The 25,239-nt window shown below is 36.1% G+C and overlaps 1 protein-coding gene across 2 annotated transcripts in view; it reads right to left on the bottom strand.

The window, feature by feature from the left end:
- Window positions 1–834: 834 nt before the first annotated feature.
- LOC123527444 (baculoviral IAP repeat-containing protein 6-like) overlaps window positions 835–25,239 on the bottom strand; it is a 101,183-nt gene continuing 76,778 nt past the window's right edge. For both annotated transcript variants that reach the window (XM_053519870.1, XM_053519876.1), the window contains exons 50-60: window positions 23,489–23,703; window positions 20,636–20,833; window positions 14,250–14,431; window positions 13,666–13,842; window positions 10,348–10,481; window positions 9,559–9,663; window positions 8,897–9,111; window positions 8,435–8,596; window positions 7,679–7,756; window positions 6,796–7,119; window positions 835–6,397 (exon numbers count right to left, since the gene is read on the bottom strand). In XM_053519870.1, coding sequence (XP_053375845.1) covers window positions 6,146–6,397; window positions 6,796–7,119; window positions 7,679–7,756; window positions 8,435–8,596; window positions 8,897–9,111; window positions 9,559–9,663; window positions 10,348–10,481; window positions 13,666–13,842; window positions 14,250–14,431; window positions 20,636–20,833; window positions 23,489–23,703 — 2,042 coding nt within the window. In that variant the 3' untranslated portion in view covers window positions 835–6,145. The remainder of the gene's footprint in view (window positions 6,398–6,795; window positions 7,120–7,678; window positions 7,757–8,434; window positions 8,597–8,896; window positions 9,112–9,558; window positions 9,664–10,347; window positions 10,482–13,665; window positions 13,843–14,249; window positions 14,432–20,635; window positions 20,834–23,488; window positions 23,704–25,239) is intronic.

Here is a 25,239-nt window from a genome sequence, read left to right as displayed (position 1 = left end):
TCCATCTAGTACAGGTTTCAGAGACGTCATCTGAAGAGAAGTGTGGACAAGTGGACAATGGACAGATGATGTACAGTGAGTGGTCGCAGTAGCTCACCAAGAGCACTTCATGCTCAAATGAGCAAAAGTTGAAAAATTTTGAAATTAAAGGTTTTTTACCAGTTTGTAATCAACTTTTAAAAAATCAAGTAATAGGCCTAACATCCAATTTATATAAATTGATTGCTTAGGGTTGTAAGTCCATAGAAATTACCAGTAGACAGTTCTTACGACTTTGTAAGTCTTAGGCATCAAAATGCACCCTGTGGATTTCATATCATGAGCTAGAAGTGCACAGGTGATAACAGTCACACTGTAAGTATCACAAATGACAGCTCCATACTGGATCAGATTTAATAAATATAATCAATGAATATTAAAACAGTTGAATACCAGTTGCAAGAATTAAATAATGTACCATGAAAGGAATTATAAAGTCCCAGAGTGTAAAGGATACTGTTTTAACATACGGCATATGTCAATTTACAGACTAAATTTCTAGTCTTAGAAGTATTAGATATCAAACTGAGAAACTTAAAACACAAGGGCTAGCAAAAATGACCTGAAGCTGGAATACAGTACGTAACTCCATTTGCAAATTTAATCTGTTTTAGTATGGCAACCTAGATACAAGATAAAATTTTTATTTAAAGTCAGTGTTACATATAATACACACAACATTAGCTACGTATAGCTATTGACTGACACCTGTGTTGTAGGTGACAACTGGCTAAATACAAGAAATCTGTATATATCGAGGTATACTTGTAAAATTAATATAAGAAGAAAGAAATATTCATTGTTCCATGTGTTTATTTTATCAGTCATTTAACTATATTACAGCTACAGTCTCGGTAAGAGATCTGTTCATAACAAATACAGCTAAACAATAGTGAAACATAAGCAAAGAAAACAACATATATTTATATATACAATCAACTATCTGTTAACAAAATAAGATCAAATTATAATACAATAATAATAAAAAGAGTCATGCTCTGATACATAATTTAAACATCAAAATATATGTATTTTACTACCTAACAAAATATATACAGGTTAAAATCAATTAATTAATTAAAGGCTGGTAATGCCTTTATTAAAATATTCTGCACAAAATGAGACTACAAACAGTTTTTACCTACTTTGCTGTATCTTTTCTGGTGAGGAATTGTTGGTTCAGAATCTTACAACAGATTTCAATATTAGTCTAGTAAATTATAAAGTTTTGTTTTTTTTAAATCTGGTGTTTCAAATAACCTCCCATTAGTAAATCTGACTGGTTTAAAATGCTTCTGTTATGTTTGATCTCTTGACAACTTTAACTAAATCTTACTAACTTTATACAGTAACTTATAACTTTAAAAAGAAGTGCTGGTCTTACTCAGATGCTGAAGCAAAATCCTCACTTCGATAATATTGCTATCCCTTTCAAAACAGAAAATTAATAAGCAGTGTCAAGCAAGTCTTTAAAGCATACAAGATTAAAGTAAAAATCTTTCACCCTGTGAAAAAAAAAATTTAAACACTCATATAAAACAAGCCTCTTATACTTAAATTCTTATGTCTACTAACTTGAAGAAATTGTTGTTTAGGAGGTAGGTTACCTTAATATTTGTATGTGCGCATGTCCACTTGAAGCTAACGTGACGATTTACGACGACGTTTATGACAAACTAAATGCATTTGTATATTCATTATTCTGAAAAGAAATCATGAACCTGCCTCCGATCTGATGCTTAATGGTTTAATAATGCAGATATAATGAATTTTATTAAATTGCCGCAGAAACGCTTCAAAACATTGTTGCCTTAAAATGACATCATTGACGTCATGATGTTACACGTCAGTTACCACGAAAAATTAATGGCTTTTATTTTGAAAGTACGTAATTCTGTGCATTTTCTCTTTTTGAACTATTTTTAAACAGCCATTATTAAACAGCCATTATTTGCTGAAATATTTTTACGAGTCTTTTGCTCAGAATAATAATCAATATTTTGCTTCTTTTATGTAGTTATATCGAAATGTTATGTGGAATGTAAGAAAATGGATGATGCTTACCAACGTTACTGGGAATATAGTTGGGTGAAAGGTTACTTATTACCGCTATTTTCAAATAAAAATTGGGCAGTTTGATTTGTAATACCTAGTTATCAGTTTCTGTTGATAATTTGTTACTTATATACTAAAACTAAGCTCTAAAATTGTTCAAATTTCAGTAGAAAATTGTGGTATCTTGAATTAAATTGATGTTACCATGGAAACGAAGCCCGTGACCTATATATATAAATGTAAAATTCAAAAGCGTTGACACTGGTCTATGTAAGGAACATAGCTTCAGTTTTTTATTTTCATTTCAACAATATCCATGAGAATGATAGCAGCATGCAGAACGATTTTTCCATAAAAATGTCCAACGAGGGGTCCTGCTGTATTTTAAGCTGTGAAATTTGTTTAGATAAATGCAAATAACACGAAAATATTACTTACATTAGAAATAAGATGTTTTAAAGCTAAATTCAGAAGAAAGATAATTTTATTTAATGTTTTTTTTTATAAGAAACTACGATAAAAAGCAAGATATAAGCCATTTTAAACATCTCTGTTGCCATAATTACTTTAAACTTTAAGAAAAATAGAGTACCATGTAAAGTGCTTGATAATTTGCTAATAATATTACCCAAATATTCCATGTTGCTCATTAACAGAATGGCACCGGAGCCGTTGAAAATCCCGTTTTCATACATAGTTGTTTAAAAATGAGAGAAAATGCGTTACCATGGAAACACGAGCCCCGCGACATATACATTTTAAACTTATATTAGAAAACTAATGCGCATACTAGTAAAATTATCAATTATGCAGACTTCTACAGATAACAATGAAACCAAAATACACTGAAAAGTGTTAAATATACATATTTTCCTTCTTCTTTCAATACAAAATACCTTTGGAGGATCATGTTCTTCAAACCTGGATAAAAATTGTTCTTGAAGGGACGTAGATAAACAAAATAGAGATTGTAGCAGTTAAAACATTAAATTACATGAAATACAAAACATTTCTGCGGTTCAACTAATCTGACTTTACCCTGGTAACAAGGTAACCTACCTCCTTAAAGCCACTTGCCGACAGTTTGGGTGAAATTTTTCAACAAAAGTGATGCAATGGTTTACTCCCTTCTGCACAATAGTTTTAGTTATTTATTAGGATAGCTTGCAAAAATATAATGTCAGTAAGTTTGTACCAATGGTCATTTTCACAGTACTCACATTTTATTGATTTTTGAAAAAAAAAAATCATCTAAAATGTATGAATAAGTCCCTTTAATTTCTCAGTTCATTATTATGAATGATTACAAGGATAGGGTTTTTCAAAATGGAACAACAGTTACTATAATGCAATATGACAAAATATACAATATTCAGATTTTCTTTTAACAGTACAATTTTTTATTAAAACCATCTATAAGCTATTTTTTTTTTAATTTTATAAACATTTTACCACTCCTATGAAAAGAAATCACACCATGACAAAATTTATATAGGCCATCAAACTGCTAATATTAAAGCAAAGAATTTTTTATGATACCTGTACTGAAAATGTACTTGCTTCATATACAATATGTAAATATATAATATTTAAGTTTGGCAGCAACTTATTTCCTGCAAATACAGGACCAAATGAGACAGTGAAATTATCAGTGCGGAAAATCTTTTGTGTACTTTAAGCACTATTTTACCAAAAAATGTTCTTGTCCTGCACATTTTGTTCAGGAAATTGTAACAGGAGTTCACTTGCTAGTGTTATGAATTTTCTGATGTAGTTCAACAGGAATTGCAGTACAAACGTCAAAATCCTGTTATATATTGTAGTACCTGCCCCTATATGGAAACACCAAAGTTAAATGCCAATCAAACTATAAACTTATGGCTCAATGCCAAACATGGAATAGACTTTTTATGAAATAAATAACGAGACTGAAAAACAAACATGCCAGACATCATGTAATATTCACACTGAATACAAGTTTTGTATGAAAATGTTTGTATGTTTGATATATGTTCAAAACAACACATACACAATAACCATATGCACTATTATCTGTAAACTTGAAAGACAATAAATAGCCCTTATTCATGTAAACTTGCCATCCAAATATTTATACATACATATCGGCAAATGTAAGGGGAGGTTAAAAAATACATTAAACAATTATTATACGAGAACAGACCTTCCATATGATATTAATTAGAATCAAACAATGATCTAATTGTAAGCATTTAATTAGCTACTGTTACAACATATACCATTTCATAAATACAGTATTGTTCTTTCATTGTCTTCCTAGTTACTAAGGAAACTGAATGTGGGGAGGGGGGAGGGGGGGGGGGGGGGGGGGCCATGAATGTCATCAGGCATTGAGCTAGACAACTTGAACCAGTTTCATCTGCTGGATTCAAGTAAAACTTGTCTTACTAGTTAGTAAGGAAGTGTGAAGTCAACAATTAAGTTTTCAAGAATTCTCCCCTGTATACACAGCAGCTTTATAGGGTTCTCATCTTTGCACAAAGTTTATTTCTGATACAACAGCTTTAATTAGGCAACATCTTTTAACTTTAACTTTAAAAAATCTAAAGACCATAATTTTAAATTAAAGATACAGATATAGGTTTACTGGTGGCTATTAAGTCTTGTTAACTATCATGACAAAATACTAAGATGAACAAAATCAGCTGGTATATATGATTCAACGAATTAATTCTAAATTGAAACTCTTCATGCAAGACACAGTACGAAGCAAAGAAGAGAAGAGAATTACATAACATGAATGCATTTAAACAAGGCAGTCTGAAGGACAGCTAAATCCTCCGCCACTGTTATGGATAGTGAAAGGGTAAACCTTTGACCTTGAGCTGTGACCTTGACCTTGACCTTGAACTGACATGACTGACTCATGAATTCTGCACATCATCTTGATGAGGTGATCATTTGACCCAAGTTTCATGAAAATCCTTCAAGGGGTTTAGGAGATACAGAGCTCAAACCTTTGACCTTGAGTTGTGACCTTGACCTTGAGTTGACATAGCTGAATCATGAGTTCTTGATGTGGTAATCATTTGACCTAAGCTTACTGAAAATCCTTCAAGGGGTTTAGGAGATACAGAGTGGACACAAAATGGAAGGCTCAAACCTTTGTGACCTTGACCTTGAGCCGGTATGGCTAACTCATGAGTTCTGCACATCGTCTTGATAAGGTGATCATTTGACCCAAGTTTCATGAAAATTCTTCAAAGGGTTTAGGAGATACAGAGCAGACACAAAATGGAAGGCTCAAACCTTTGACCCAGAGTTGTGACCTTGACCTTGAGCCAACATGGCTGACTCATGAGTTCTGCATATCGTCTTGATAAGGTGATCACTTGACCCAAGTTTCATGAAAGTTCTTCAAAGGATTTAGGAGATACAGAGCGGACAAAAAATGGAAGGCTCAAACCTTTAACCCTAAGCCGTGACCTTGACCTTGAGCCGGCATGGCTGACTCATGAGTTCTGCACATCCTCTCGATGAGGTGATCATTTGACCAAAGTTTTATAAAATTCCTTCAAGGGGTTTAGGAGATACAGAGTGGACACGAAATGGAAGGCTAAAACCTTTGACCTTGAGCCGACATGGCTGACTCATGAGTTCTGCACATCGTCTTGATGAGGTGATCATTTGACCCAAGTTTCATGAAAATCCTTCAAGGGGTTTAGGAGATATGGACCGGACACCAAAGTGTTACGGATGGACAGACGGAAAGACAGAAGGAAGGACAGATGGAGACCATTCCTATAAACCCCACCACTCGCGGCGGGGGATTAATAATGAAGTTATCTGACTTCTGAAGGTTTGACATGATTTAATATTAGGGAAGAAAATCTACAGGACAAGAAATGGTTAAACTGGCAGTCAGTCAGATGTTGTTGCATTTTAGTAACAGTCTACAATTTAGCAAACATTCCAATATTGTAACATCACAGTATTACGTATGTTTGACAACCAGTCAAATATCTTGACATCACAGTTATCAGTCAACAATCACAGATAACATTGCTTTATGTCAGCAATTTGCAGTTGATGCTATTCCATTAATATCAGAGTCTGAAACAAATGAGCTTAAATTTTCAGCCAGCATGGAGTTGGCATTGTTATCTGTTGGTACAATCTGAGTTGTGTCCTTGCTGCCCGAGGCCCCAGCCTGGTCCGTACTGTACTGCTTGCCTTTAGGGTCTATATCTCCCTTCTCAACATCCTCAAGACCTTCTGGTGGCTTCATTTTGGAAAATTCTTCTCGCAACTGGTTGTAATGTTTCTAAAAGTTACCGAAAATGACTGCTGATAACAACTGCTACAGTAAAATGTTAAACTTAATAGAAAAACAACGTATGTTGTATGAAATGCTAGTTAGTCACATATGTTTTAAACTCTATGGTGGCTTTTAAATATCACAACTATTCAAGTTGCAGAAAGCTGGTATAAAAATCCATTTTGCATCCCATACTGACTTTCTTGTAGTCAGTTGTGACATTTGAAAATATTAGTATTTTTTCTTTTTTTTCCTTTAACACTTAGTGCCTAAGTTTATCAAGGCTAAAAGGATATAGATAATTTCTTCATTTTTTATTAGTTCTTTTTACTTACTAAATGATTTTTTTTTTCAAAACAGTCAGTATTATATAATCCTATCATTTGTAACAGCAAGTAAGTTACCTTGAGTGCCATAGTACTATGAGATATTGTTCTTCCAGTCCTCTTGTCATTACAGTACACTTCCATTTCTGCGATCCACTCCTCACACTGATGGAGAATCTTGTGACGTTTCAACCAGAAATGTTTGAGGACAACATCCTTGAAGCAAGGTGGCGGACATTTTATCTGTTCTAGTATTGCCCATTTCACAGTAGCTTGTCTAATGTTTGCATCATATTCTCTTGAGCTTGCGTTACCTGAAGGTGTACCTCGTGACCTCTCATAGCCTGGCTCATTGAAGTACGGCTCACATACCAAGATAAGAGACTGGATGGAAACTAACACCTATAAATCAAAGTTAAAACATGCCTTACTACAGTAACAATAAAATAATCTTCAGTTCTGTTATCATATTAAGGTAGTGTCAACCCATAATGACAATCAGCAAATTACGTATTTTACGTATGCGATTTCGGCATTCTCAGGTTCTTGTGGAATACCGTGTGCAAACTGAGATACATTTACGGTGCTGAATTGTTTAACGGCAATATGTAATCATACGGAAATCCTCCCCCACCTCACCCCCGAGTGTCGTTGTCTTTACTGTATACAGATCCACTACCTAAAGCAGCATTTTTAAGATCATCAACTAACTGTTCCTTTTTTCCCTAATTCTGTGATCAAATATGAAATTCTATTCAATGAGCAGGAGCACTTGTAACATCTTATTAGGGCATACAAGCATATACTCTAATCAACTGGAGATTTCCACCTGGGTTAACAACATCTTAGATATTGGTCTTAAACAAATGCTGTCTTGTTATTGGTAAATCATTTGAAATTATCATCATGTGTCACAACAGAAAAAAACAACTTTTTAGAAAAAAGAAATTTTAAAATTTACCTGCAAAAAACTAGAAGTTTGTGAGCTCCACTTTTCCTCTGGTCTTCCATGCCAGGTATTCAACACACTTAAGCACACCTGTAAAATCAATGAACATGTACATACAAAATAACCAACAACTTCCAAACATGAGGAGAGGATACCTTGTAATGGTCTCTGACAAATACCAATGTCTAACAGAGGTGCAGGATGAACTGCAGTGGACATAAATTCCATTGCATTGGATATAAATTCTCATCTTCCATTGTCTCTAACAAACTCCCAACATCTAATATAAGTGAAGGCTGAATAATATTGGATGTAAATTCTATGGTCTGTTACAAATTCCAAAATCTAATGCATTTGAAGGATGAACTGCATTTGATGTAAGTTCTATGCCACTATGGTCTCTGAGAAATTTCCATACCTAGCACGAAAGGAATTCTATTGCACTGGACAAAAATTCTATGGTCTCTGACAAATTCCAAGATTTAATACAAGAGACAGATGAATTCCCATATCTAGCACAAATCACAAATTATAGGACTAACTGTTGCGACAACAAGAAAATATAAAACTGAAAATAAAAACATTTGCCAGCTCCAAATGAAATTCCTGTATTAGCAATTTTTCTCTCTCAACTGACACACATATGGAGCAGCACTGTTAATAATAATACTGATCAATATTACATTTTGACTTGCCAAGTGACCATAAACCATAACATATATGAAATATAGGTACATACATGTACTAATAGGGAAGAAAAATTTGTACCTTTCCATCATTATACAGATTTGGATTAAATCTGACAGTATGGTTGCCTGTTGTTTCAAGGTTAATGTATGGTGGAGCATTGGGGTAATCTTGAGGAAAATAAACATCAAATTCAAAACATCCATTGGCATAGGGCGTATCTTCTGGTCCAGTTATCAATACCTGCAATTAAGTATTAAAGTATGGTAACAACTTAATGGACACATAATTGTCTGCCATGTTTACATGATATGTCAGGAAGGTTTGTGGAAAATGTATTTCTACATATCAGAGTACTTCAAAAAAAAATCTCTGTTTTCCTTCTAAAAATTGAATGCCATCATACTATCTGTGATATTGGTCCAATAGCTTGGACAAGTATGACACTTTTCATATTTATTATACTGCTATTATGAATATACATGCTAGTCATAAATAACAAATAATGATAAGCCATAGAACAGGTGATCACCATAAACTTACCTTCATAATATCTAGCCTTTCCTCATCACAACGAACAAAAACACTACTGCTAACAGAGAGTGGGAGGGATGTTGACAAAGTTACAGCTTCCTGAGCCAGTCTACGTATCCTGGTTGGGTTGTTGATTTCTCCTGCTGCTTTTACACTATTCTCATAGTGATGGCGAACTGTAAACTTTATGGTCGTCCCTTCCTCACTTACCATTTCATACTGATCTGTAATATTTTATATAATATTCTTTTATTCCCTTTTTTTTTAATGAACAAGATCAGTGTTTTTTAACAGCATTCATATAAAGAAGGGGTCAGTTCCTGCATTTTTCTAGTAATTAACTGCACGCAGCACTCAGAAAACTTCTCCTCCTAACTCCTTTCAGGAGAAAAAAAACATTGTTCAAGTTTTTACAGTCAAACTGTCATCAAGAAATCTACACTACCATAAAAATTAAATAAATATACAACCGCTCAACTGACTGGATTTTTCTCTACTGTGCTGGTCTACTACTAACTTGAAATAGTATATGCATAGTATATTCTGCTAGTAACTTATCTCTTATTTTTGTATATTTCAAGTTTGCTAACTGAAAATTTTCAATATGGTTACAACACCTTATAAGCTCTACTGGTATAGGCAGATTTTTTATAGTTATGTAGCAAATTTACCAAACTGCAGTTTTTGCATCTCTGAGAGGTAGATCTGGTCTATACTATCCTGTGACGTGTCCTTCATCAACTCCTGGTCCTTCTCTGAATTTTCCTGACCTACACCTACAAACACAGGAAAACAGCTTTACCCTGCTATATTTCTAAAATGGACTGGTCCATTATTCGATTTGGTCAGTACCATTTATTATTCAAAGGGATTTTCACTGAAAATTTACTGACTGAATAGTGAACAGTGCAGACCATGATCAGGCCGATCTTGGTCTTCACTGGTCACAAAGGCAGGATCACGTGCCGTCAGCAGGCTAAAGGTTGAAGCCACCATTTCATACTCATTTTTTTTGTAAAGTATATTCATCTCAGTTTCTTAAAAATCATTGTGTTTTGTAGTGGCCTTTGGTTATAAACTTACTGGTATGACAGGTTTGAAATATGTCCCAATGAAGTACAAAGATTGTTTCTTAAAAGGAGTAAAAACTGCAGGTTTGAATTACAAACAACAATATTTTTGTTGGGCTTAAATGCCACATCGCAATAATTATAAGTCATGACATATGATAACTTTACAGCATTTCACGCAAGACTCCAAGTGCACCTCCAAGCATTATTTAAGAAACTAATGTGCATCTAGGTAGAACCACTGACCTTCCACAACCCAGTTTATTAACTTCTGCACACAAAAAATACTACATCCCAAACAAGGTTTCAAACTCAAAACAGTGAGGGGAAAAAGCTAACAAAATCAACATCGAAAATTAACTTTGATGATCTGAGCACATAACTATGTACCTTCATGCTGTTTAAGCCTACTGGTAGCTATATGAACAACTCTCGCCGTTTCCTGTATATCAGGTATCAACATGGCAAGTCCCTCATTCTCCTCCTCTTCTTCCTTTGTTCCTCCTATCTTGCCTTTGTTTGATCTATTATAATAAATAACACAAAAAACTCGTCAAAATTATTTTTGCCAGTTGATAGTACATCTTTCTTAAGTTTTTATGAAATCTGGTGACATAGTTGTTGCCCACTGTTGATGCTGAGGATTCGTAGTCTTCATAGCCACAACCTCTCACACTCAATAAATTTTCAGGATTGATCAAGAATTAACATGTCAATATGTTCAACATGTTAGTATGAAATAAAAGTAGCATTGGCAGTCCCAAAGTGCAGTCAAGCAGAACCATTTTAACAAACTTGTGAAATGTCTTTCAAACATAACACACGTCAAGTTTTGAAAAGATCGTCCATTAGTTCATGAGAAGAAGTTATTTATAAGGTTTTCCTATTTTTAGTTTTTGAAATCTCTCAAAGCTGTTGTGCAAAACTATTTCAATAAACTTGAGAAATGCCATCAAAAGTTGCCACAGACTAAATATGGAAACAAGAGCTTGTAGAACACAAAATGCCCCCCTTGATGCATTCAGGAATTGCACAAGGAACAGAAAAAATTTGGTCAATGTACAAACAAGAGGGCCATGATGGCCCTATATCGCTCACCTGTTATAATTGCACTTGAGGACAAGAAGGTCCTCAGAAAAAATATCTAAATTCAAAGGACAGGAACAACAAAGGGAAGAAATCTAACCAAAAAGAAAAAAAAATTCTTACAAGGTACAGATATGTCAAAATACACCTAAAAATTGGAGGTACCATCCATGTTGTACCATAGAAAACTGGTCTCAATTTTTCCCTACGGCCAATAGTAAAAAAGTTACTAAAATAAGCTATTTATATTAACGTAAAAGGGAAGTAATTAAAAGAAAATTATTGTAAGTGATCAAAAGAAGAAACTGCCAAATAAATCTGTTCACATAAATGAAATTTCAGATCAGTATCTCATTAGTTACGGAAGATATACCCATTTTAATTTGAAATAAAGGGAGGTAATTTGACATAAAATCAGTCCATAGTTATCTACTTTGATTGGCTCAGTCCAACTAATGACAACAATGAAATTTCAAATAAGTCCTATAAGTACTTACTGATATAAATCCATTTCGACTACAATCAGGGGAGGTAATCAGATATAAAATAACTCTGGAACCTACGATTGGATCTAATTTGTCATGGAATCCAAGATTTATTGTTGTTGAAGATATTTTAGAAGTTTGTATCAAATAAAACCATAAATGAAGACTCTATATGGCTGCAAAAGCCAAAATAGCTAATTTTGGACCTTTAAGGGGCCATAACTCTGGAACCCATGATGGAATCTGGCCAGTTCAAGAAAGGAACCAAGATCTTGTGGTTATACAAGTTGTGTGCAAGTTTGGTTAAAATCAAATCATAAATGAAATTGCTGTTGTGCAAACAAGGTCAAAATAGCTAATTTTGGCCCTTTCAGGGGCCATAACTCTGGAACCCATTATGGGATCTGGCCAATTCAAGAAAGGAACCAAGATCTTATGGTGATACAAGTTGTGTGCCAGTTTGGTAAAAATCAAATCATAAATAAAGCTGCTATTGTGCAGACAAGGTCAAAATAGCTGATTTTGGCCCTTTCAGGGGCCATAACTCTGGAACCCATTATGGGATCTGGCCAGTTCAAAAATGGAACCGAGATCTTATGGTGATACAAGTTGTGTGCCAGTTTGGTAAAAATCAAATCATAAATAAAGCTGCTATTGTGCAGACAAGGTCAAAATAGCTGATTTTGGCCCTTTCTGGGGCCATAACTCTGGAACCCATAATGGGATCTGACCATTTCAAGAGAGGAACCAAGATCTTATGGTGATACAAGTTTTGTGCAAGTTTGGTAAAAATCAAATCATAAATAAAGCTGCTATTGTGCAGACAAGGACAAAATAGCTGATTTTGGCCCTTTCAGGGGCCATAACTCTGGAACCCATAATGGGATCTGGCCAGTTCAAGAAAGAAACCGAGATCTTATGGTAATACAAGTTATGTGCAAGTTTGGTTAAAATAAAATCATAAATGAAACCAATATCGTGCAGACAAGAAATTGTTGACGGATGGACGCACGCACGGACGACAGATGAAGGGTGATCACAAAAGCTCACCTTGTCACTATGTGACAGGTGAGCTAAAAAGTCAATGTGACCTTGACCTTTGACCTATTGACCTCAAAATCATTAGGGGTCATTTGCTGGTCATGATCAACCTCCCTATAAGTTTCGTGATCCTAGGCCTAAACGTTCTCAAGCTATCATCCAGAAATGGTTTAACTGTTCCGGGTCAATGTGACCTTGACCTTTGGTCTACTGACCGCAAAATCAATAGGGGTCATCTGCTGGTCATGATCAACCTCCCTTTCAACTTTTATGATCCTAGGCCTAAGCGATCTTGAGTTATCATCCAGAAACCTTTTAACTGTTCCAGGCCACTGTGACCTTGACTTTGACCTTAACTGATCTCAAGATCAATAGGGGTCATCTGCTGATCATGAACAACCTCCCTATCAAGTTTCGTGATCCTAGGCCCAAGTGTTCTTAAGTTATCGTCCGGAAACGGTTTAACTGTTTCGGGTCACTATGACCTTGACCTCTGACCTCAAAATCAATAGGGGTCATCTGCTGGTTATGACCAACCTCCCCATCAATTTTGATGATCCTAGGCCCAAGCGTTCTTGAGTTATCATCCGGAAACTGTTTCACTGTTCTGGGTCACTGTGACCTTGACCTTTGACCTCAAAATCAATAGGGGTCATTTGCTGGTCAAGATCAACCTCCCTATCAAGTTTCATGATCCTAGGCCCAAGCGTTCTTGAGTTATCATCCAGAAACCATTTCACTTTTCTGGGTCACTGTGACCTTGACCTTTGATCTATTGTCCTCAAAATCAATAAGGGTCATCTGTTGGTCATGATCAACCTCCCTATCAACTTTCATGATCCTAGGCCCAAGTGTTCTTGAGTTATCATCCAGAAACGGATTGGTCTACAGACTGACCGACCGAACGACATCTGCAAAACAATATACCCCTTCTTCTTCAAAGGGGGGGCATAATAATTCACCAAATGTTAAAGTAAAAAAACAATTTTTACCAGACAAAGCAAGATCAAAATAGCTCAACTTTGAGCCTCTGGCACCCTAAGCTCTGGTAAGATGATAAATAGAGTACAATTAAAAGTCTTGATAAATTTCTTACTTGAGTCTGCTGGCATATGTATCAACACAAGCTCTCATCTTTTCCAGTAGTTCACCAACAGCTGTGGCAACTTCACTACCATTCTCTTTGTCAAGAGGTAACAGTAGAAGAACGAGTGAAGGACACACTGAGATACCTCGTAACAACTGCAGGAGTGCTCTATACAGTGGTACATGTCTGCAGAATGACAATATACAAGTAATATAATCTGAGGATGTAAGACCCCTTGTTACTGGTACTTTCTTTATATAAACATACAAACTTTGTTTCATTTCTTATCTCAGAAAGGAAGCAGAGCGGAAATAAACTACATGTTTGCAATTCACTATACTGACTGTCCAGAGAATATAAACATGAACTGCAATTCTCACGAAATAAGAAATGGGAATGTTTTCAACAATGTATCAGCTGTTAGTGTTAATGCCATGTCCAAGCATTTCTGTCAAACTCTGTCCAGCTGTATTAGTACTAGTTTCAACAGCTATTATAAAGGTTCTGATAAATGAAGATTGTTTGGAATAAATACAATGTTCTTAATTAAAATACAGTTAAAATATACATTTCTTTGTCCTCGATAAACGTACCTGGCCATGTCCAGAACTGAATCATTCCTGAGGTAAGAGGACAGTGCTGGTACAAGACAAGACTGAGTTAACATATCTGGTACAACATCAGGTAACAGCATCCTCTCCGTTGCTGGCTCGTAATCATCTGCTTCAAAATTATCAGGGACACCCCCTCCTGGGTTAATATAACTTGCCAGTACCTAGAACACATGGTCGGTAACTTGAAATAACCCAGCACATTGTATTAAGTATTTACAGTACCATAGTAACAAAAACATTAAATTTCTGCCTTAAACCACTTGATAGGATGAATCAAGACCTCAGTATCTTCAACAGTGTTTGTTTTTTTTTAATATTTAAGTTCCATTGCATATCATCATTTTCAGGATTTATGAAATAAATTTTATTTGTTATGTGTTTCACTTTATGTTTAAATGGTTAAACAACAACCTTAGCTTGATCTCTGACCACCAATAAACTATTTTCAGCCAGTAATCCTACAAAAACATGCATACAGATGTCTTTAGATTTATCTGTCATTAAGAATATCATAAGGGTTGAACAGAAAACTGTCATAACTCATATTAAACAAGAGGGCCATGATGGCCCTATATCGCTCACCTGTTATCATTGCACTTGAGGACAAGAAGGTCCTCAGAAAAAATATCTAAGTCCAAAGGACAGGAACAACAAAGGAAAGAAATTTAACCAAAAAGAAAAAAAAAATTCTTACAAGGTACAGATATGTCAAAATACACCTAAAAATTGGAGGTACCATCCATGCTGTACCACAGAAAAGTGGACTTGGTTTTTCCCTACGGCCGATTATAAAAAAGTTACTAAAAATAAGCTATTTATAGTAATGTAAAAGGGAAGTACCGTATTTCACCTAAGTCTTGGGACACCCTAAATCTTGGGACACCCCTAAAATGTGGAAAAATAATTATTTTTCTTGACCCTAAGTTTTTGGACATGTATTTTCTCAGCGTATTTTTCGTCCCTAAGTGATGGGACTAAGGTTGTGTTCTGATTCAAGATGTAACCCAAATACCGTTATTATACATTGTATGGTGTTGTATCGATCAAAATATCAAATAATTATAAGAACCAAAGCCTATTTTTTTTAACATTTTCGTGCCGTGTTTTTACTAGTAAAGTGTTTTTTTTTACCATACCAGTTAAGTGTTGTATTTTTTTTTTTTTTTTTGCTGCAGCCAGGAAGTCCATTTTCCGTTATTTGTTTATTTATTTACCACTGGAATTTACCCGCGAATCGTACAGACATATCAAAACGCCATGCCGGTAATTTTCCATTCCACGAGCACGTGCGACCTATCGTAATGTCTAACTTACAATGCCGTTACTTTTGTTCATCGACACGTATAAAAAACAAGAGGATCATGATGGTCCTGAATCGCTCACCTCTTCCTACATGACCCAGTTTTGAGTATGACGTTGTTTTTTCTATTATTTGACATAGTGACAAGGTTTTTCTATTATTTGACCTATTGACCTAATTTTCGAAGGTACGTGACCCTCTTTTGAACTTTACCTAGATATCATCAAGGTGAATATTCTCACTAATTTTCATGAAGATCTCATGAAAAATATGGCCTCTAGAGAGGTCACAAGGTTTTTCTATTTTTATACCTACTGGCCTAGTTTTTGACCGCACGTGACCCAGTTTCGAAACTGACCTAGATATCATCAAGGTGAACATCCAGATCAATTTTCATGAAGAGCCATTGAAAAATATGGCCTCTAGAGAGGTCAAAAGATTTTAATAATTTTAGACCTACTGACCTAGTTTTTGACCACAGTTGACCCAGTTTCAAATTTAATCTAGATATCATCAAGATGAACATTCAGACCAACTTTCATACAGATCCCATGAAAAGTATGGCCCCTAGAGAGGTCACAAGGTTTTTTTATTATTTGACCTACTGACCTAGTTTTGACGGCACATGACCCAGTTTCAAACTTGACCTAGATATCACCAAGGTGAACATTCTGACCAATTTTTATGGAGATCCATTCACAAGTATGGCCTCTAGAGAGGTCACAAGGTTTTTCTATTTTTAGACCTACTGACCTAGTTTTTGAACGCACATGGCCCTGTTTCAAACTTGACCTAGACATCATCAAGATGAACATTCAGACCAATTTTCATACAGATCCCATGAAAAATGTGGCTTTTAGAGAGGTCACAAGCTTTTTCTATTATTTGACCTACTGACCTAGTTTTTGTCGGCACGTGACCCACTTTCAAACTTGATCTAGATATCATCAAGGTGAACATTCTGACCAATTTTCATGAAGATCTCATGAAATATATGGCCTCTAGTGAGGTCACAGGGTTTTTCTATTTTTAGACCTACTGACCTAGTTTTTGACCGCATGTGACCCAGTTTCAAACTTGACCTAGATATCATCAAGATGAACATTCAGACCAACTTTCATACAGATCCCATGAAAAATATGGCCTTTAGAGAGGTCACAAGGTTTTTCTATTATTTGACTTACTGACCTAGTTTTTGATGGCACATGACCCACTTTCGAAACTGATCTAGATATCATCATGATGAACATTCAGACCAACTTTCATACAGATCCCATGAAAAATATGGCCTCTAGAGAGGTCAAAACGTTTTTCTATTATTTGACCTACTGACCTAGTTTTTGAAGGCATGTGACCCAGTTTCGAACTTGATCTAGATATCATCAAGGTGAACATTCTGACCAATTTTCATGAAGATCTCATGAAATATATGGCCTCTAGAGAGGTCACAAGGTTTTTCTATTTTTAGACCTACTGACCTAGTTTTTGACCGCACATGACCCAGTTTCGAACTTGACCTAGATATCATCAAGGTGAACATTCAGACCAACTTTTATACAGATCCCATGAAAAATGTGGCTTTTAGAGAGGTCACAAGGTTTTTCTATTATTTGACCTACTGACCTAGTTTTTGATGGCACGTGACCCAGTTTCGAACTTGACCTAGATATCATCAAGATGAAGGTTCTGACAAATTTTCATGAAGATCTTGTGAAATATATGGCCTCTACAGAGGTCACAAGGTTTTTCTATTTTTAGACCTACTGACCTAGTTTTTGATGGCATGTAACCCAGTTTCGAACTTGACCTAGATATCATCAAGGTGAACATTCTGACCAATTTTCATGAAGATCTTGTGAAATATATGGCCTCTAGAGAGGTCACAAGGTTTTTCTATTTTTAGACCTACTGACCTAGTTTTTGAAGGCACGTGACCCAGTTTCGAACTTGACCTAGATATCATCAAGATGAACATTCTGACCAACTTTCATAAAGATCCCATGAAAAATGTGACCTCTAGAGTGGTCACAAGCAAAAGTTTACGGACGCAAGCACGCACGGACGGACGACGGACACCACGCGATCACTAAAGCTCACCTTGTCACTTTGTGACAGGTGAGCTAAAAACGCGCGTCACGCATTCATTTTTTGATTTTATCGCTTCAGATTTTCAACACCGATTGATAAGTAATATAGTTTGAATTCTATAACGATTTTAAAAAGGTATCGACAGAAATGTTGGCAAAATTCTATAAAAACGGTCGATTTTTCATAAAATTACTTGCAAAATTTCAAACAGCGCGAACCTAAATACTTATTTCTTTCTAAAAGTAAATAAATGATACAAACTATGGGCATAAAATTCAGACCTTTGACCAGAAAGTACAAAAAACAGAATAGAAAAATCTTAAATAATGTAAAGGCGGCAGCAATTTAAAAATATGAAGTAAAACGATATTTGGCAAACAGATTTCTGTTACGTGAACTCGTGAACGTAAATAGAAAATGCGGTTAAAAAACAAAACCAATAATGATGTTGTTGCGTATTTTTAATAAGTTTTGAATGAATCTTTGTACATGTACATGTATTTTTTTGACACGACACTTTATAATAAGATATTCTTCTCAAACCATTTTGTAATTTCCTTGAGGGCAAATAGGTCACAGAGGTAAGATATCCGCAATTATAGTTTGACACGTTTACCTGTCAGATTATACGGGATATTGCACATGGCGCGAAAACATGACGTAATGCCATGAAAATCTCGGGGAAACTATACCGCTTTGATCTCCACTTCTAATGTCATGATACCGACACACTTCTTTTAGCTCTTTGAGGGGGTGTTAATTGATGATGAAAACAAGGCCAATTACTTTGTTTATCAACAGAATAATTACCGATAATCGTTGTTGTTTTTTTCCCGCTTTCAACACAGGTGGATGGGGGATGTTACCCGATGACGATTATTGTGTCCATATTTTTGGGACACTTTTCAAAATAATTATTTTTCGGGAAATAAGTCTTGAGACAGTGAAAAAAATAATTATTTTATGCTGTCCCAAGACTTAGGTAAAATACGGTAATTAAAAAGAAAATTATTGTAAGTGAACAAAAGAAGGATCTACCAAATAAATCTGTTCACATAAATGAAATTTCAGATCAGTATCTTCATTAGGAGATATACCCATTTTAATTTGAAATAAAGGGAGGTAATTTGACATAAAATCAGTCCATAGTTATCTACCCTGATTGGCTCAGTCCAACTAATGACAATAATGAAATTTCAAGTAAGTCCTATAAGTACTTACTGATATAAATCCATTTTGACTACAATCAGGGGAGGTAATCAGATATAAAATAACTCTGGAACCTACGATTGAATCTGATTTGTCATGGAATCCAAGATTTATTGTTGTTGAAGATATTTTAGAAGTTTGTATCAAATAAAACCATAAATGAAGTCTCTATATGGCTGCAAAAGCCAAAATAGCCAATTTTGGACCTTTAAGGGGCCATAACTCTGGAACCCATGATGGAATCTGGCCAGTTCAAGAGAGGAACCAAGATCTTGTGGTGATACAAGTTGTGTGCAAGTCTTATTAAAATCAAATCAAAAATGAAGTTGCTATTGTGCAGACAAGGTCAAAATAGCTAATTTTGACCCTTTCAGGGACCATAACTCTGGAACCCATTATGGGATCTAGCCAGTTCAACAAAGGAATTGAGATCTTATGGCAACACAACTTTTGTGCAAGTTTGATTAAATTCAAATCATAAATGAAGCTGCTATTGTGCAGACAAGGTCAAAATAGCTAATTCAGGCCCTTTCAGGGGTCATAACTCTGGAACCCATAACGGAATCTAGCCAGTTCAAGAAAGGCACCAAGATCTTATAGTGATACAAGTTGTGTGCAAGTTTGGTTAAAACTAGAGCTATCACTAAAGGTGATGAATGTACCCCCCGCATGCACTGACACAGTTCATTGCAATTTGACGCACACAAGATTGCGTAATTATGTGGACTGTATGTATATAGAATGTATGTATACAGTATAGTTAACTCTGCAAATTTTTTTTCTAAAAGAACCTAACATGCCCCATGCACAACTACTGTTGGTACTGATCACTTGTGTGAAGTTTCATTAAATTGTGTCAAGGGGATGAGGAGAGATGGTGCGCACAAGATTGTTTCTATGTATATAGTATAGTAACAAAAAAACAAAGTCCCATAACTCTGCAAATTTTTTTTCTAAAAGAACCTAACATGCCCCATGCACAACTACTGTTGGTACTGATCACTTGTGTGAAGTTTCATTAAATTCTGTCAAGGGGATAAGGAGAGATGGTGCGCACAAGATTGCGTCTACGGACAGACGGACAGACAGACAGACAGACAAACAGACAACCTGAAACCAGTATACCCCCCCTTACAACTTTGTTGTCGGGGGGTACAATAAAATCATAAATGAAGCTGCTATTGTGCAGACAAGGTCAAAATAGCTAATTCTGGCCCTTTCAGGGGCCATAACTCTGGAACCCATAATGGAATCTGGCCAGTTCAAGAAAGGAACCAAGATCTTACAAGTTGTGTGCCAGTTTGGTAAAAATCAAATCATAAATAAAGCTGCTATTGTGCAGACATGGTCAAAATAGCTGATTTTGGCCCTTTCAGGGGCCATAACTCTGGAACCCATAATGGGATCTGGCCAGTTCAAAAATGGAACCGAGATCTTATGGTGATACAAGTTGTGTGCAAGTTTGGTTAAAATAAAATCACAAATGAAACCACTATCGTGCAGACAAGAAATTGTTGACGGACGCACGGACGGAAGTACGCACGGACGGACTGACGACGGACGATCACAAAAGCTCACCTTGTCACTATGTGACAGGTGAGCTAATAAAGAGTTATTGCAGTGTTCATCAAACCCTTGATCTACTCTTTCAGGAGAGTGCATTCTCACCTCTTAAACTGACATTTCAACATAACCATGATTGGGCTCTCATAGTACATCATATATTTATACCTAAGAGCCTTAAAAACAAGCTAGAAATTCTGCCTACCTGTAGGAGACATGTCACATGTTCCTCTTCACTTTTCTGTCTGATCAGAGCTTGCTCAGCATCCCAGCTTGATGTTGTAGATCCTGTACCAAAGCCGGTACCCTTTGCCCAGTACTGCTGGGATTTCTCCTCTGAAGGTCCTGGTACCTGGCTCGGGGTAGGAGTAGGTGTCTGCATAGCACTCAGTATGGAATAGGCCTAGTGGAAACAAACATTGCCATTGCTTTAATACTGGTTTTTATATTAAATTCAAAACAGAAGCTAATATTTTTGGTGTTAGCCACTATCAAATGTCATTTAAATTACACATCAATGTACAGAATGATATGACTTCTAATATTTCACAAACAAGAGGACCATGATGGTACTGAATCGCTCACCTATCCCCACATGACCCAGTGTTGAACTGATTATGACGTCGTTATTTCTATTATTTGACAAAGTGACCTAGTTTTTGAGCTTATGTGACCTAGTTATCATCAAGATAAAAAATTCTGACCAATTTTCATGAAGATCCATTGAAAAATATGACCTCTAGAGAGGTCACAAGGTTTTTCTATTATTTGACCTAATGACCTAGTTTTTGAAGGCACGTGACCCACTTTTAAACTTGACCTAGATATCATCAAGGTGAACATTCTCACTAATTTTCATGAAGATCTCGTGAAAAATATGGCCTCTAGAGAGGTCACAAGGTTTTTCTATTTTTCGACCTACTGACCTAGTTTTTGACCGCACATGTCCCAGTTATGAACTTGACCTAGATATCATCAAGCTGAACATTCGCACCAACTTTCATGAAGATCCAGTGAGAAATATGGCCTCTAGAGACATCACAAGAATTTTCTATTTTTAGACCTACTGACCTAGTTTTTGACGGCACGTGACCCAGTTTTGAATCTGACCTAGATATCATCAAGATAAACATTCTGACCAATCTTCATCAAGATCTCTTGAAAAATATGGCCTCTAGAGAGGTCACAAGGTTTTTCTATTTTTAGATCTACTGACCTAGTTATTGATCGCACGTGACCAAGTTTCGAACCTGACCTAGATATCATCAAGGTGAACATTCTGACCAATTTTCATAAAGATCCTATGAAAAATATGGCCTCTAGAGAGGTCACAAAGTTTTTCTATTTTCAGACCTACTGACCTAGTTTTTGACTGCACGTGACCCAGTTTCAAACTTGACCTAGATATCATCAAGGTGAACATTCTGACCAATTTTCATGAAGATCCATTGAGAAATATGGCCTCTAGAGAGGTCACAAGATTTTTCTATTTTTAGACCTACTGACCTAGTTTTTGACCCCACGTGACCCAGTTTCGAACTTGACCTAGATATCATCAAGGTAAACATTCTGACCAATTTTCATGAAGATCTCATGAAAAATATGGCCTCTAGAGAGGTCACAATGTTTTTCTATTTTTAGATCTACTGACCTAGTTTTTGACCTCACGTGACCCAGTTTCGAACTTGACCTAGATATCATCAAGGTGAACATTCTGACCAATTTTCATGAAGATCCATTGAGAAATATGGCCTCTAGAGAGGTCACAAGATTTTTCTATTTTTAGACCTACTGACCTAGTTTTTGACCCCACGTGACCCAGTTTCGAACTTGACCTAGATATCATCAAGGTAAACATTCTGACCAATTTTCATGAAGATCTCATGAAAAATATGGCCTCTAGAGAGGTCACAAGGTTTTTCTATTTTTAGATCTACTGACCTAGTTTTTGACCTCACGTGACCCAGTTTCAAACTTGACCTAGATATCATCAAGGTGAACATTCTGACCAATTTTCATGAAGATCCATTGAGAAATATGGCCTCTAGAGAGGTCACAAGGTTTTTCTATTTTTAGACCTACTGACCTAGTTTTTGACCCCACGTGACCAAGTTTCGAATTTGACCTAGATATCATCAAGTTGAACATTCTGACCAATTTTCATGAAGATCTTATGAAAAATATGGCCCCTAGAGAGGTCACAAGTTTTTTTTTCTATTTTTAGATCTACTGACCTAGTTTTTGACCCCACATGACCCAGTTTCGAACTTGACCTAGATATCATCAAGGTGAACGTTCTGACCAATTTTCATGAAGATCCATTGAGAAATACGGCCTCTAGAGAGGTCACAAGGTTTTTCTATTTTTAGACCTACTGACCTAGTTTTTGATCCCACGTGATCCAGTTTCGAACTTGACCTAGATATCATCAAGGTGAACATTCTGACAAATTTTCATGAAGATCTTATGAAAAATATGGCCTCTAGAGAGGTCACAAGGTTTTTCTATTTTTAGATCTACTGACCTAGTTTTTGATCGCACGTGACCCAGTTTTGAACTTGGCCTAGATATCATCAAGGTGAACATTCTGACCAACTTTCATAAAGATCCCTTGAAAAATGTGACCTCTAGAGTGGTCACAAGCAAAAGTTTACGCACGCACGCACTGACACACGGACGACGGACGACGGACGCCACGCGATCACAAAAGCTCACCTTGTCACTTTGTGACAGGTGAGCTAAAAAACATCTACTTGCTAAAAACCATGTAAGTAACCTCATCCATATCACGAATGAGTTTGCCACTCTGGTATATTTCAAGTCTGTATCTATTTTTTTTTCTCTTTAAAGATCGTAGTAGTATCTCCATAACTTATATACTTGTGACCATAACATTAAATGATTTTCAATATCAGAAAGTGTTACTCAAAAAAAGTTTTTGTTACCGACAGTCATTGTGTAAAGGTCATAACTTGATAGTGCACCTGTCTAGACAGACTTTATCTCAAGTGGCTTTTACCAAAAATACCTTTGAAAACAATATTGTCACAAATCTTACCTCTTGTTGGAATCCAGAAACTGTAACTCTGGGTGAGTGGTGACTAAGGACAGAGAGGCAGGCTAGTATGAGATGTAGGGCTCCATTCTCCAGGCACATCCTCCGCAACAGAACACCATCGTCTGTTGTCAGGGGTGTTGTGTCAAATAAGGATTTCAGAACAATGAATGGTAATGTGGGCAAAGAGCTGGCGATAGGCGATGTTAGTATCTGACCTGAAATTGAAAGCATGGTCTAGCAACGGAATCAGAGTAACAAGAGGACCATGATGGTCCTGAATCGCTCACCTATCCCCACATGACCCAGTGTTGAACTGAGTATGACGTCGTTATTTCTATTATTTGACATAGTGACCTAGTTTTTGAGCACATGTGACCTAGATATCATCAAGATAAAAAATTCTGACCAATTTTCATGAAGATTCATTGAAAAATATGGCCTCTAGAGAGGTCACAAGGTTTTCCTATTATTTGACCTAATGACCTAGTTTTTGAAAGCATGTGACCCACTTTTAAACTTGACCTAGATATCATCAAGGTGAACATTCTCACCAATTTTCATGAAGATCCCGTGAAAAATATGGCCTCTAGAGAGGTCACAAGGTTTTTCTATTTTTAGACCTACTGACCTAGTTTTTGACCGCACGTGACCCAGTTTCGAAACTGATCTAGATATCATCAAGGTGAACATTCTCACCAATTTTCATGAAGATCCATTGAGAAATATGGCCTCTAGAGAGGTCACAAGGTTTTTCTATTTTTAGACCTACTGACCTAGTTTTTGATCCCACATGACCCAGTTTCGAACTTAGCCTAGATATCATCAAGGTGAACATTCTGACCATTATTCATGAAGATCTCATGAAAAATATGGCCTCTAGAGAGGTCACAAGGTTTTTCTATTTTTAGATCTACTGACCTAGTTTTTAACCCCACGTGACCCAGTTTCGAACTTGACCTAGATATCATCAAGGTGAACATTCTGACCAATTTTCATGAAGATCCATTGAGAAATATGGCCTCTAGAGAGGTCACAAGGTTTTTCTATTTTTAGATCTAATGACCTAGTTTTTGACCCCATGTGACCCAGTTTCGAACTTGACCTAGATATCATCAAGGTGAACATTCTGACCAATATTCATGAAGATCTCATGAAAAATATGGCCTCTAGAGAGGTCACAAGGTTTTTCTATTTTTAGATCTACTGACCTAGTTTTTAATCCCACGTGACCCAGTTTCAAACTTGACCTAGATATCATCAAGGTGAACATTCTGACCAATTTTCATGAAGATCCATTGAGAAATATGGCCTCTAGAGAGGTCACAAGGTTTTTCTATTTTTAGACCTAATGACCTAGTTTTTGCCCCCACATGACCCAGTTTCGAACTTGACCTAGATATCATCAAAGTGAACATTCTGACCAATTTTCATGAAGATCTTGTGAAATATATGGCCTCTAGAGAGGTCACAAGGTTTTTCTATTTTTAGATCTAATGGCCTAGTTTTTGACTGCACGTGACCCAGTTTCGAACTTGACCTAGATATCATCAAGGGGAACATTCTGATCAATTTTCATAAAGATCCCATGAAAAATGTGACCCGTAGAGTGGTCAAAAGCAAAAGTTTACGCACGCACGCACGCACGGACGGACGCACGCACGCACGGACGACGGACGCTGCGCGATCACAAAAGCTCACCTTGTCACTTTGTGACAGGTGAGCTAAAAATAACACACATTTACTACATAAAC

Source organism: Mercenaria mercenaria, chromosome 1 (assembly GCF_021730395.1).
Source record: "Mercenaria mercenaria strain notata chromosome 1, MADL_Memer_1, whole genome shotgun sequence".
Taxonomy (NCBI): domain Eukaryota; kingdom Metazoa; phylum Mollusca; class Bivalvia; order Venerida; family Veneridae; genus Mercenaria; species Mercenaria mercenaria.
Note: the sequence above shows the minus strand (reverse complement) of the source record. Positions and strands in the feature narration are given on the sequence as shown.